At 46.2% G+C, this 12,843-nt stretch overlaps 1 protein-coding gene across 2 annotated transcripts in view; it reads right to left on the reverse strand.

The window, feature by feature from the left end:
- Positions 1-12,843, reverse strand: part of DNAH14 (dynein axonemal heavy chain 14) — a 461,040-nt gene that overhangs the window by 258,493 nt on the left and 189,704 nt on the right. For both annotated transcript variants that reach the window (XM_029593090.1, XM_029593089.1), the window contains exons 34-35: positions 6,995-7,074; positions 733-901 (exon numbers count right to left, since the gene is read on the reverse strand). In XM_029593090.1, coding sequence (XP_029448950.1) covers positions 733-901; positions 6,995-7,074 — 249 coding nt within the window. The remainder of the gene's footprint in view (positions 1-732; positions 902-6,994; positions 7,075-12,843) is intronic.

Raw genomic sequence — 12,843 nt, forward strand, 5'->3', positions numbered from 1 at the left:
ACGATAAGTGAATTCTTTTTTTTTTTTGTTTCCAAAGTGTGACATTTGTTCTGTTCAAATTGTACCAAACATTCAAGGAAGAAATAAATATAGACTTTGAGAAAAGTCAGACTGGAAAATCTGTAGTTTTTAGAACATTTGGTCAAACAGCAGGAAATCTGATTAAGATTTCAAACTTGAATATGGGCACAAAGTCAAATCAAAACAAAATGGAAAACAATTAAAACTGAAAGGGCAATAATCAAACTGCCAGAGTTGGTGGAAACCTCAGGGGTAGTTTTTTTTTTTTACCAATAATCAAAGCTGAACTATGCGAGTAGTTTTGCTCTATTGTCCACAGATATGTGCCTGCTATCTCTGCAAGTAGTTTTTCCATCAAAAGCCACCCTCATATTTTTTTTTATTATATGCAGCTTCATGCAATGTTGCATAGCCCGCCTTTCCCCCCTCCCCCCCCCCCCCCCCCCCGACCCTGGAAATGCCAAAATTAATACTTGCATTCAGGGTGGGCAGTTTTCAAAGCCTCCATTCCCATCGCTAAAATGCTTTTCTACCCATGGAAATGACTTTGAAAATTGCCTTCTAATTGTTTACAATTGTAGGTCTGCGTACCTATAAATAGCTCAAGTTCCCAAACATGACAAATTCTTCCAAGTCTAAAAGGAGAATTCAATTTCGTCCTTTGTAAAGAAAGCCCCTGGAACCCCTAACCTATAAAACTCACAAACCTACCTCCATTCTTTGAGTGTTTGCTTTCTGAATTGTGGTTCCTGGGAACAGGTCGGCCATAATGCTCTCAAACAATGGGACGTCTTCAGCAAGAAACTTGGGCAAGTTGGCCTCTTGTAAGGCAAGGATTATAATCAGTGATTCCTCTTCAGCTGTCAAGCTCTTACACTGTCTGGAAGTACAGAATAACGAAAATCGCACATACCACTGGCAATAATTTGGGACAACTACAAATGTGCTCATGTGTGCGTCTGCACTAATGAGTTTATTATAAAGTACATTAGAAACGTTGCTATTTTATTTCTGCACATCAAACTGATCAAACTTTGACCTTGCTACATAGAACACCACAGACACCATGTAGCCGACATCTCCTTAAGGATGTGCCCTCTCTCAGAGAAGCCCACCGGCGCCCTCTTGGCTCTCAAGTACATTACAGGCATATTGGATGCACTGGGGAGAATGCAGGCAGAAAGGACCGGACGCAGAATTAATGACTCTCCTGACAGCCTCTGACAGGAGTCACTAGACAGGAGTTAGCTCTTCCATATTTAGTATTTGACCAAAAAAAATATCTCGATTCAGATTAGGAGCCCGATTCATTAAGGCTTCCCCCGCCCCTATGTGAAAAATCCTTGATGAATCAAGAGGCCGATATTCAGTGCAATTTGTCCGACCAATTTCAGACTTAGCTGGAAAAATGCTGGGATTTGAAAACCCCACTGGCTCCAGGTTAGCTGTTTATAAGACTAAAAAATTATCCAGCTAACTCAGGGGTGGGGCAGAGTCAATTATCCGGTCAAGTGAACCGGATAAACACTGATTTTCAGCATTATCCAGTTAATTTAGGAGGTCTCTCACTAAGCTGAGATATAACGTGCAAAAAAAAAAGCATTTATTGCATGATATACCCATATTGGGGCGATATCATATGATATTTTGTTAAAAAATCCACCCCTATTGAAATTAGCTGCTTTGCATGCATACAATTTACGAATGCATGCAAAGCAGCTAATGCATAGGCAATCATATGCTAATAATTAACATGGCTTGCCACAGCCACATTATTTGCTGAAAAATTAGATACAACTCAGGAGGGACATTAACACAGGTCCTGATGCACCTGCATTGAAAATATAGGGCCACACGGCCAAGAATGCCCCCTCCCCCAAATAGTCCATAATATTCTCCAGAGGTCTGTGGAGACCCCTATCCACCCACCCTTACTGCCTGTCGAGGTGTCCCCAAAGTAAAAAAAAAAAGATAACAGAAAATGTTTTAATGCAATGTGGAGTCACCCTGCCCACTTGCCAAAACCCCTCCCATAAAAATATTCCCCCAAATTTCAAAAACCCCACCAAGGGTTTCTATCCCCTGCCCTGCTCCCCTCAGATCCCCCCATATTTTATCACAAGTTCCTGGTGTCTAGTGGCACCCCTCACCCTAGCCTACCCCCTGGATCCCGCCCATACTTTTAGATGAAAGCCCTGGTGTCTAGTGGGGCCAGAGTGCCCCCTAAGCTCTGGACTGGTCAATGCCTTCTTTCAAATTGACGCCAACTGGCCTTTGCTCCTGTCCGCTCCAGGTCCCACTATTTATTTATTATTTCTAATTTTTATATACCGACATTCTTACATTAAATGTAAATCATACCGGTTTACATAAAACAGAAAAAGCAGGAAATATAATTCCATTGTCTGATACAATGAACATTTATAACTAAACTAGTTTAACATGCCAAAGAAAAAAGTAAAGACTTGGAGGAAAGGGTTAGTTAACAAGAAAAAAGAATATTAACTGAGGCACCAAGGATTGCACGAATGGGGGGCACAAAGGGGAGAACCCCTTTGTCGCGCGGCGCCTGATGGTGATGCGCTTTTCAACCGCCGACCAAGCTCTCGGTGACGTCGTGGGAGGGGGCGTGGTCTCTCTCTCTCTCTTTCATCTCACCTCCCGATGTTCCCTTCTTATTTTTATTTTTCATGTTGGAATAAAGTTATTGCGGGGGCCCAAGATGGAAAAAAGGCCTCCCCGCTCGTCGGCGCCTGATGTTGAGGCGCCCCTCAACTGCCGACCAAGCTCTTGGTGATGTCGTGGGAGGGGGCGTGGTCTCTCTCTCTCTCTTTCATCTCACCTCCCGATGTTCCCTTCTTATTTTTATTTTTTCATGTTGGAATAAAGTTATTGCGGGGGCCCTAGACACTAGACAGCAACAGCATGGCCACCAGCAGGAAGTACAGGCCATAGAGCTGGGAGGATCAACAAGAGTGTCTCAGCAGCAGGCCATAGTGCTAGGAGGGCTAGACAGATAGACAAGGAAGTCCACTGAGAACTCCTGCTGATGAGAGGCAAGAATTACCCAGCAGGTCTTCACAGGTCTGCGTATGCCATGTAGCGCTATAGACATGTTAAGTAGTAGTAGTAGGTCAAGGGTCTGTGTGGCATTACCCTTGTGGTCATACATACACCAGGGGCTTTTGTGTTGCATTTGTTATGTGATTTTCCTCACTGATTGCAAGGATTACAGCTGCAGACCCTGCACACCTGATCATCCAGATCTGGGCCCCCCTCTACTCCCCACCCATCAACTCCTATTCTGGGATCAGGAGTAAATAAATTTCGATCTGAAGGCTTCTTGAGGAAAACACAAGTTGCAGGCCTTTTTGGATGAACCAATGTTGGTAGGTATGAGAGGAGGGAAGCTTTTGAATGAGGTATTTATGATGGGTCCCCTTGTCTGTTCTGAATTTCTTCTTTTTGACCTTCTACTATTTTTCAGCTGGAATAGTAGTGCTTTTTTGCCTTTCCTAATGTCTACAACAGACTATACACATCTAGGTTAACTTTGCATTTTATTCCCCTCCTTCTCTCTCTTTCACAGTCATTGAGGTACATCCCGCACATCCACAACTGCACGTGAAACACTTTCAACATGGACGTAAGTCTGTTTTCACTTATCTACCTCTCCTCTCCTTTTGCAAAGTTAACATACGGCTCGATCCAGTAAGGCCGCGGTAAAAACAGTGCGGTAGTGTCAGGCGCACCCTTCCTCCCCGCACGCACAGTTCTCTTCACTAACTCCCCGATACTCTCCTCTAATCGCATGCAAATGCATGCCGCGGCTTTAAAGCGGTAGGGAAGGGTTATGGCCGCGTAACCCATTTTACTGTATAGGCGCTTAATACAGCGCCTATACAGTAACCAGGGTGCGCTGGTACCTGTCATTTCAAATGACATTTGAAATGACAGGCACCAGGAAGTGTAAAAATCAAAATTTGTAAATACCTGTCGGAGGGCCGCGTGGGTCCAGGCGGCCGGCGGGATCCGGGGGGCCGGTGGTCGCGTGTTAAATCTAGGCCGCGGGTGGGTGGGCGCGGCGGCAGCGGCGGTGGGGGGACACACGTTAGTTCGAGACGGCCGGCGGGCGGCGGGTGGTCGCGTGTTAAATCTAGGCCGGGTCCGCACAGGCGCACATTCATTCATTCACTGCCGGTGGGGGCTGCCGGAGAGGCAACCCCCACCGGCAGTGAATGAATTCATTCATCCAGACGGAGGAGCCGGCTGCTTTCGCCACCGGCTCCTCCGCCTGGATGAATGAATGCGCGCCTGTGCGACCCCTGCGTTTCGGCGCTCAAGGCGTGACGTCACGGCATGTGACTGCCTTGAGCGCCGAAACGCAGGGGTCGCACAGGCGCGCATTCATTCATCCAGGCGGAGGAGCCGGTGGCGAAAGCAGCCGGCTCCTCCGCCTGGATGAATGAATTCATTCACTGCCGGTGGGGGTTGCCTCTCCGGCAGCCCCCACCGGCAGTGAAAGAATGAATGCGCGCCTGTGCGACCCCTGCGTTTCGGCGCTCAAGGCGTGACGTCACGGCATGTGACTGCCTTGAGCGCCGAAACGCAGGGGTCGCACAGGCGCGCATTCATTCATCCAGGCGGAGGAGCCGGCGGCTTTCGCCGTCGGCTCCTCCGCCTGGATGAATGCGCGTCTGTGCGACCCGGCCTAGATTTAACACGCGACCACCCGCCGCCCGCCGGCCGTCTCGAACTAACGCATGTCCCCCCGCCGCTGCTGCCGCCGCCGCCTGGAACAGGCGCCCACCCGCCCGCGGCCTAGATTTAACACGCGACCACCGGCCCCCCGGATCCCGCCGGCAGCCTGGACCGACGCGGCCCTCAGACAGGTATTTAAAATTTTTTTTTTCTTCTGACAGGTTTTATGTGTCCCACATCATTACATTTTCTCGATCATCTCTGTATCGCTTTTTTTTTTAATTGTGTTTTATTGTTTTTGAGTGTCTTAAGCGGTGTCGATGGATTTGTTACTAGACTCACAGTCCTAACTCCTACTAGGGGGAGGCGGTAAACTAACACATTACCGCCGCGGCAAAACAGTGCGTTACTAATGAGATAACTTGAGCGCGCGTTACGGTATCGGAGGGGAATAGCTAATTCCTTCATTATACAGCTAATTCGTTCATTTACATGCCGGGTGCGGGAAGGGTTACGCGTCTGTTTTAAGAAGCGCTACGGACGCGCGAAACTGGAAACTGTATCGCTGATTTGCCTTACGCGTCCGAATTGTGCGCAGGGAGCTCGTTACAGACGAGAAAACTTCAACTGAATGTTACTGTATCGAGCTGATAGTAGGATAGTAAATGACGGCACATAAAGGCCAAAATTTATTTATTTATTTATTTTTTGTTTTTTTATACCGATCTTCCTACATTAGATGCAAATCAAACCAGTTTACAAAGAACTGAAACTGAAAAAAACAGAAACTGAAAAAAAACAGAAACAGAAACAAAAATGGCCAGCAGTCGGCATAAATTCAAGGGACTATGCATACTGGAGGAAGGATACCAATCTATTAGACTAGTCAGACTGGGGGCCAGGCTGAAAAGTTGCTTAAAGTTTGTTTGCACTTTATATTTCCAAAATATACAGGGCCTCAAATCTGCATTTTATTAACATAGATTGTGATCATTTAATTTGGCAAAGTCAGCAAATAATTTTACACCAGGCATTTTTCTGAGGTCAATATTCAGAGAGCTGGCAAGTGGCAAGTTTATCCAGGTAAAGTTACGAGCATAACATTTCTTGAAAATTCAATAGGGCTTACTCAAATAACTCTTCTGCTGTATACACTCGGATAAAGTTATGCACATAACTTTACCTGGATTTTTCCAACCAGACTTTTGCATATAACTTTAACCGGGGAACACTCAATATGCGCACTCACCAGCTAAAATGTAGTTCTGTCCCTGGAGTGCATCCATTGTCGTTCCCTTTTTGTACAGATAAATTTTGTGCAGACAAAGGGTCAGATTTTCAAAGCTTTACGCGCATAGAGGGGGTTACGCGCGCTGGGCCTATTTTATAAAGGCCTGGCGACGTGCGTAAAGTGCCTGGACGCGTCTAAGTCCCGGGGCTTCAAAAAAAGGGGCAGTCCAGGGGCCTCCAGCACAGCGGCCATTTGCCGTGTGTCGGAGGATCGCGTGCCGGCAGGCTGCCGGCGCATGCAACTTGTGCCTGCCCAGAGGCAGGCACAAAAGGTAAGATAAAAGTCAGGGGGGGGGGTTAGAATAGGGCTAGGGGGTGGGAAGGTTAGGGGAAGGGGTGGGAAGGATAGAGTAGGGGGAAGGGAACGGGTGAAGGCTGCGGGCGTCGGCGCGCACAGGGTGCACAATCATGCACCCCCTTGCACGCGTCGACCCCCGATTTTATAACATGCGCGCACCTGTTATAAAATCGGGAAGCACATGCACACTTTGAAAATCTACCCCAAACTTTTTTCTGGTTGGCAGGGGGAAATATTTGAACATTGGATTTTGTGTGGGTAACTGGAAAGGTCACCTGCACAAAGCCAGTTAGTACTGACTTCTCCAAGTCCTGATCGTGGGTGAATCAAGCCCAAAGCTGTGTTAGAAAAATGATTACTAATTTAAGTGCATTCTCTTAGAAGTATTGTTATTATCATAATGTACTACATATAGATCCTAACAATTTCAAGACACCTCTATACAACGAAAATACCAAGATCTGATGAGAAAAGGGCATCTGTCTCCCTGGCAGCTGGGTCAGCCAGACCACGTTACTGAGCAGGTCGGAAGTAACCTTCCCGTGCTTCTGTTCAGGATTTAGTGGGCATCAAAAGCCCACTTTGGAGAAAATAACATAAGCGCACCTTTTGAATGAGCCTGAATGAATGGTAGGGGATATCATTCTAGAGCAGAGGTTGTGTAAACATAACAGATTTACTCACTTGAATTCTAGCTCTTGTCTCTTCCGACCAGCCATTACCAGCACGGTCTTCATGGCTCTCATTCCAAAATCATAATGATCCTAGAAAATGTGAATAAGTTTCAGAGCTGGAATCCATCACTTAAGTAACAAGACTTAAAAAAGGAACTCCATCCCACAAGAAGAACTGCAGCTACAGTGTGTGTAATGCAGCAAAGATGCTATAATTAAATTGTACATTTTAAATTTAAAAAACTAATAAAGAGGAACATTGTGCTTATAATCCATCATATATCTATGAAGCTATCAGACAGTCTTTTCATTCTTAGTGTGGGAGGATTCATGATCTGCTGATGATAATCCGTACACAAGCTTATGGCCCCTATTAGGGATGTGCATTCATTTGAAAAGAAAGTGTAAACATAGACACATAGAAATGACAGCAGAAAAGAACCAAATGGTCTACCCAGACTGCCCAGCAAGCTTATGCCAGTATGTGCTGCACTGTGCAGGTTACCCCCCCCCATGCTTATCAATTTACCAGACTGTGAAAGTCAGGGTCCTCGTTGGTTACTGTCTGAATCCAATTCCCTGTTACCCCTTGCTGGTGAAGTAGAGAGCAATGATGGAGTTGCATTAACAGGATATAGGCTTAGGGGCGGATTTTCAGAGCCCTGCTCGCCTAAATCCGCCCAAAACTGGGCGGATTTAGGCGAGCAGGGCCCTGCGCGCCGGGAAGCCTATTTTACATAGGCCTACCGGCGCGCGCAGAGCCCCGGGACTCGCGTAAGTCCCGGGGTTCTCCGAGGGGGGCGTGTCGGGGGCGGTCCCGGTCGTCGCGGCGTTTTCGGGGGCGTGTCGGCAGCGTTTTGGGGGCGGGTACGAGGGCGTGGCTACGGCCCGGGGCGGTCCGGGGGCGTGGCCGCACCCTCCGTACCCGCCCCCAGGTCGCGTAAATCCCCCGACAAAGGTAAGGTGGGGGCTTAGACAGGGCCGGGTGGGTGGGTTAGGTAGGGGAAGGGAGGGGAAGGCAAAAGGAAGTTCCCTCCGAGGCCGCTCCGATTTCGGAGCGGCCTCGGAGGGAACGGGGGTAGGCTGCGCGGCTCGGCGCGCGCCGGCTATACAAAATCGATAGCCTTGCGCGCGCCGATCCAGGTTTTTAGCAGATACGCGCGGCTCCGCGCGTATCTACTAAAATCCAGCGTACTTTTGTTTGCGCCTGGAGCGCAAACAAAAGTAGGCCTATTCGCGGAGTATGAAAATCCGCCCCTAAGGGTAGTAACTGCTGCACCAGAAAGTTACCTCCATGCTTATTTCTTTCCCCAGACTGTAAAAGTCGAGGCCCTTGTTGGTTGCTGTCTGAATCTCATTCCCCTTTTCCCCTGCCGTTGAAGCAGAGAGCACTGATGGAGTTGCATGAATAGGATGTAGGCTTATTGGTTAGGGGTAGTAACTGCCACAACAGCAGGTTACCCCCATGCACTCTTCTCTTCATTTCCATCCTCTAGTATTTAGGGATCCACAGTGTTTATCCCATGCCCCTTTGAATTCTTACACTGTTTTCGTCTTCATCATCTCCTCCAGAAGGGTATTCAGGTATCCACCACCCTCTCCATAAAGAAATATTTCCTGACGTTGGTTCTGAGTCGTCCTCCCTGAAGTTTCATTTCGTGACCCCTAGTTCTACCGATTTCTTTCCAACTGAAAAGGTTTGTTATTGATTGTGCATATTAAACCTTTCAGGTATCTGAAGGTCTGCATCATTTCTCCCCTGCACCTCCTCTCTTCCAGGGTAGACATATTCAGATCCTTCAGCCTCTCCTCATAGGTCTTCTGAATCAGACCCCACACCATTCTGGTCACTCTTCTCTGGACCGCCTCCACCCTGTCTTTATCCCCCTCCGATTCAGACTCGAAAACTAAATGCAGTACTACAGGTAAGGCCTCACCAAGGATCTGTACAAGGGCATTATCACCTCTTTTTTCTTACTGGTTATTCCTCTCTCTATGCAGCCCAGCGTTCCTCTGGCTTTAGCTATCGCTTTGTCACATTCTTTCATCATCTTCAGATCTCCAGATACTATTACCTCAATATCTCTCTCCTAGTCTATGCATATCATTCTTACATCCCCCATCACATTCAGCTCATTTGGGCTGCTGCACACCAGATGCATGACTCTGCACTTCTTGATATTAAATCCCTGCTGCTAAATCTTTGACCATTTTTCCAGTTTTTTAAAATTACTTTTCATTCTCTCTACTCCTTCAGGCGTGTCCATTCTATTGCAGCTCTTAGTATCATTCACAAATAGGCAAATTTTACCTTCTATCCCCTCTACAATGTCACTCACAAAGATATTGAACAGAACCAGTCCCAACACTGATCTCCATGGCACTCCACTTAACACGGTTCTCTCTTCAGAGTAAGTTCCATTTACCATTACACTCTGTCTTCTATCAATCAACCAGTTTGTAATCCACGCCTCCATCTTGATGTTGTGTCCGTTGGTCTTCGACGGCTTCGCCCCGGTTGTTGCACCCCTATTTGGCTCCTCCCGCTTACCTGGGCAAGATGGCTACCGCAGCGTCATCAAGCCGACCTCTCTGGCGTCCCCGGAACGGCTATGGTGCAGCCGTACGCCATTGCTCCTCCCAGGTACCTGCTAGGGTGCACGCGCGTGCGCAACCCACGTCTAAGTACGCCCTGTGGCGCGAACCTTGAGGGCATTCCCTCATCCGACGTCACGCCAATCCGGGTATATCTACTTCTCAAGATTGCTAGCTCATTGAGTTGGCAAAGGCTCGAATAGACTAGAACTGTTCCTGTCTGCACTACTCTGCCACTTCCCTGCTGCCTGCAGGAAGCTTCCTTCTGCCCTTCGGGTTTTTACTACTAACTTGGGTACCCGCTCCTCGGGGGCACTCTATTCTATTTCAGGTGCCATCCAGGGAACAGATACTCGCTCCTCGAGGGCCTGCTCTCCCTGCCTCAGTGCCTGTACCTACAACTATCTGGTGGAATCGCATCCATAACAGCTATCACTGAGTGAGTACTCTAATCTCTCATCTGTCTCATCCCCAGTAACTCCTTGCTGTGGAACCTCCTGACGTCATCTAGGAGAGAAGGGCTCCCTCTGCCGAGGTCCCTGAAACTACAACTCACCACTGCCACCTGGTGACTACTTCAAACTGTATAATAAAAGAGTTCAATTCCAGTGTTTGTGTATAAGAGTCTAGCCCAGTGCTGTGGCTCCTCATGGGCTCTGCCCCGTGGGCGTGGTCATCTCCACAGCACCCAAGGTTCCACTAAAACACATGTAATAACAACACTTGACACTCACTCTCAAACATCTCATTTTATTCACAAGCCTCCAATGCAGGACCGTATCAAAAGCTTTGCTGAAATCCATGTAGATCACATCCAGCACTCTTCCTTGATCCAATTCTCTAGACACCCAATCAAAAAAATCAGTCACATTTGTCTGACAGGACCTTCCTCTGGTGAATCCATGCTGCCTCAGGTCCAGCAACCTACCAGATTGTAGAAAGTTCACTATCCATTCCTTCAGCAGAGTCTCCATTAATTTTCATACCACAAGGTGAGGCTAACTGGCCTATAGTTTCCGGCCTCCTCTCTACTACCACTCTTGTGAAGCGAGACCACCATTGCTCTTTTCCAATTCCTGTTTCCAGGGATCTACTGAACAGATTCTTCTGCAGGCCTGCCAGCACATCTCTGAGCTCTCTCAGTATCCTGGGGTGTATCTCATCCGGCTCCATGGCCTTGTCCACTTTCAGTTTGCCTAGATCCTCCCATACATTTTCATCTGTAAACGGAATTTTGTCTACTCCATCCACTTCTATGGTCTTGTTAATCAGCAACGAGTCTTCTCCAGGGTCTTCTTTAGTGAATACCAAACTGAGGTATTTGTTTAATATTTCTGCCATTTCTTTGTTACTCTCCACACATTGCTCCATGTCACCTTTCAATTTCACTATACCACTTCTGACCTCCCTTCTTTCACTGATATATCTGAAAAATGTTTTGCCTCCTCGCTTTACCTCTTTGGCCATCCTTTCTTCCGCTTGTCCTTTTCTTTCCTTAATTCTTTCTTTGTCTCACTCAGTTTTAACAGATATTCTTCTCTGTTCCTTTTTTGGGTTCCTTTATACTTCTTGAATGCTGTTCTTTTTGCCTTTATTTTTTCAGCCACCTCCTTAGAGAACCAGATCGGTTTCTTATTCCTCTTACTCTTGTTTACTTTTCTAACGTATAGTGTTGTTGCCTTTGTAATAGCTCCTTTTAACTTGGCCCACTATAGTTCCACCTCACCCATTTTCTCCCAGCCTTCTAGTTCTTCCTCCAGGTATGTCCCCCATCTTGACAAAATTCTGTATTTTTGAAATTCAGAACTTAGGTCTTCTTGTGTCTTCTCTGTATCTTATTTACAAAATTGAATCATACTGTCTGATGATCACTGGTGCTCAGGTAAGCAGTAGACCAGGTATCACACCCTCTCTTGTGGGTTCCATTACCATCTGTTGGAGCAGAGCCCCTTGAAGAGCATCCACTATCTCTCTGCTTCTTGTAGAGTTCACAAAAGGGATTTTCCAATCCACATCTGGCAGATTAAAATCTCCAATGAGCAACACTTCGCCCTTCTTTCCCACCTTTTGGATGTTTCTATGAGTTCTCTGTCCAGTTCTTCTGTTTGAGTCTGTGGCCTGTAGATCTCACCAGTACAAATGGAAGAGCCCATTTTCATTTCATTTCATTTCACAGGAAATGAACATTTATTTTAAAATCAATGTATTTTTTGTTCTCAGCAAATAGTGTGTGCTATTTGCAAATGGTGTGCATTACTTCCCCAAAATTAAAAACCTCAAAAACAAAAAAGGAACAAAAATCTCTAAAAAACAAATTAGCAAAACGAAAACAAAAGAAATAAGTGTGCACATCCCTCACCCCTATCATCATATACAACATGGCTCTTTAAGAAGGCATTTCAGGAAACAGAATAACGATTATAATCAAGAAGCACTTAAAATTTGGCTGTTTTAAGAAGGCATCTCAGGAAGTAGATTATTATTGAAGAAATAGCTTAGGCTCTGAGGCATTTATTTTATTTTTAATGTTATTTTTAATGTTAATCTCTTTTAGTTTTTTATCATCTTTATTATTGTTTTACTACTTCATCTGTTATTTATGATATTATTCTATGTAATTAATTGTTCTATCATTTTATGATTATGTAAACCGACGTCATAGAATACTGAATGACGGTATATAAAACCAGAAAATAAATAAATAAATAATAGAACTTGATAGGAAGGTTGCAAAGAAAAATTGGGTCTTACCTGATAATTTTCGTTCCTGTAGTACCACGGATCAGCCCAGTCTCCTGGGTTTTGCCTCCCCTCCAGCAGATAGAGACAGAGAAAGTTTTGACAGACTCTGCCATATATGCCAAGGTGCCACCCACAGTCTGCCAGTATTACTCAATGTCAAAGCAGAATGGTCCAAAACCAAACTAACTATATACAAGAACCGTAAACTCAAAACCGGATCAATAAACCGTGACCCAAACCCCTTAAACAGGGTGAAAAGATTAATCTTCAGACCCAAATTAGACAAACATCGACTGAGCGGACTCTCCATTGCCTTGATGCTGAGAAGGGGCAGGACTCTGGACTGATCTGTGGTACTACAGGAACAAAAATTATCAGGTAAGACCCAATTTTCCTTTCTCTGTATGTACCCGGATCAGTCCAGACTCCTGGGATGTACCAGAGCTAACTTACCTAGGGTGGGACCCAGAGAGGCCCGCTCGAAGCACTCCTTCTCCAAATCCGCCCGAATCCGAAGCTTGG

The sequence above is a fragment of the Rhinatrema bivittatum genome, chromosome 3 (assembly GCF_901001135.1).
Source record: "Rhinatrema bivittatum chromosome 3, aRhiBiv1.1, whole genome shotgun sequence".
NCBI lineage: Eukaryota > Metazoa > Chordata > Amphibia > Gymnophiona > Rhinatrematidae > Rhinatrema > Rhinatrema bivittatum.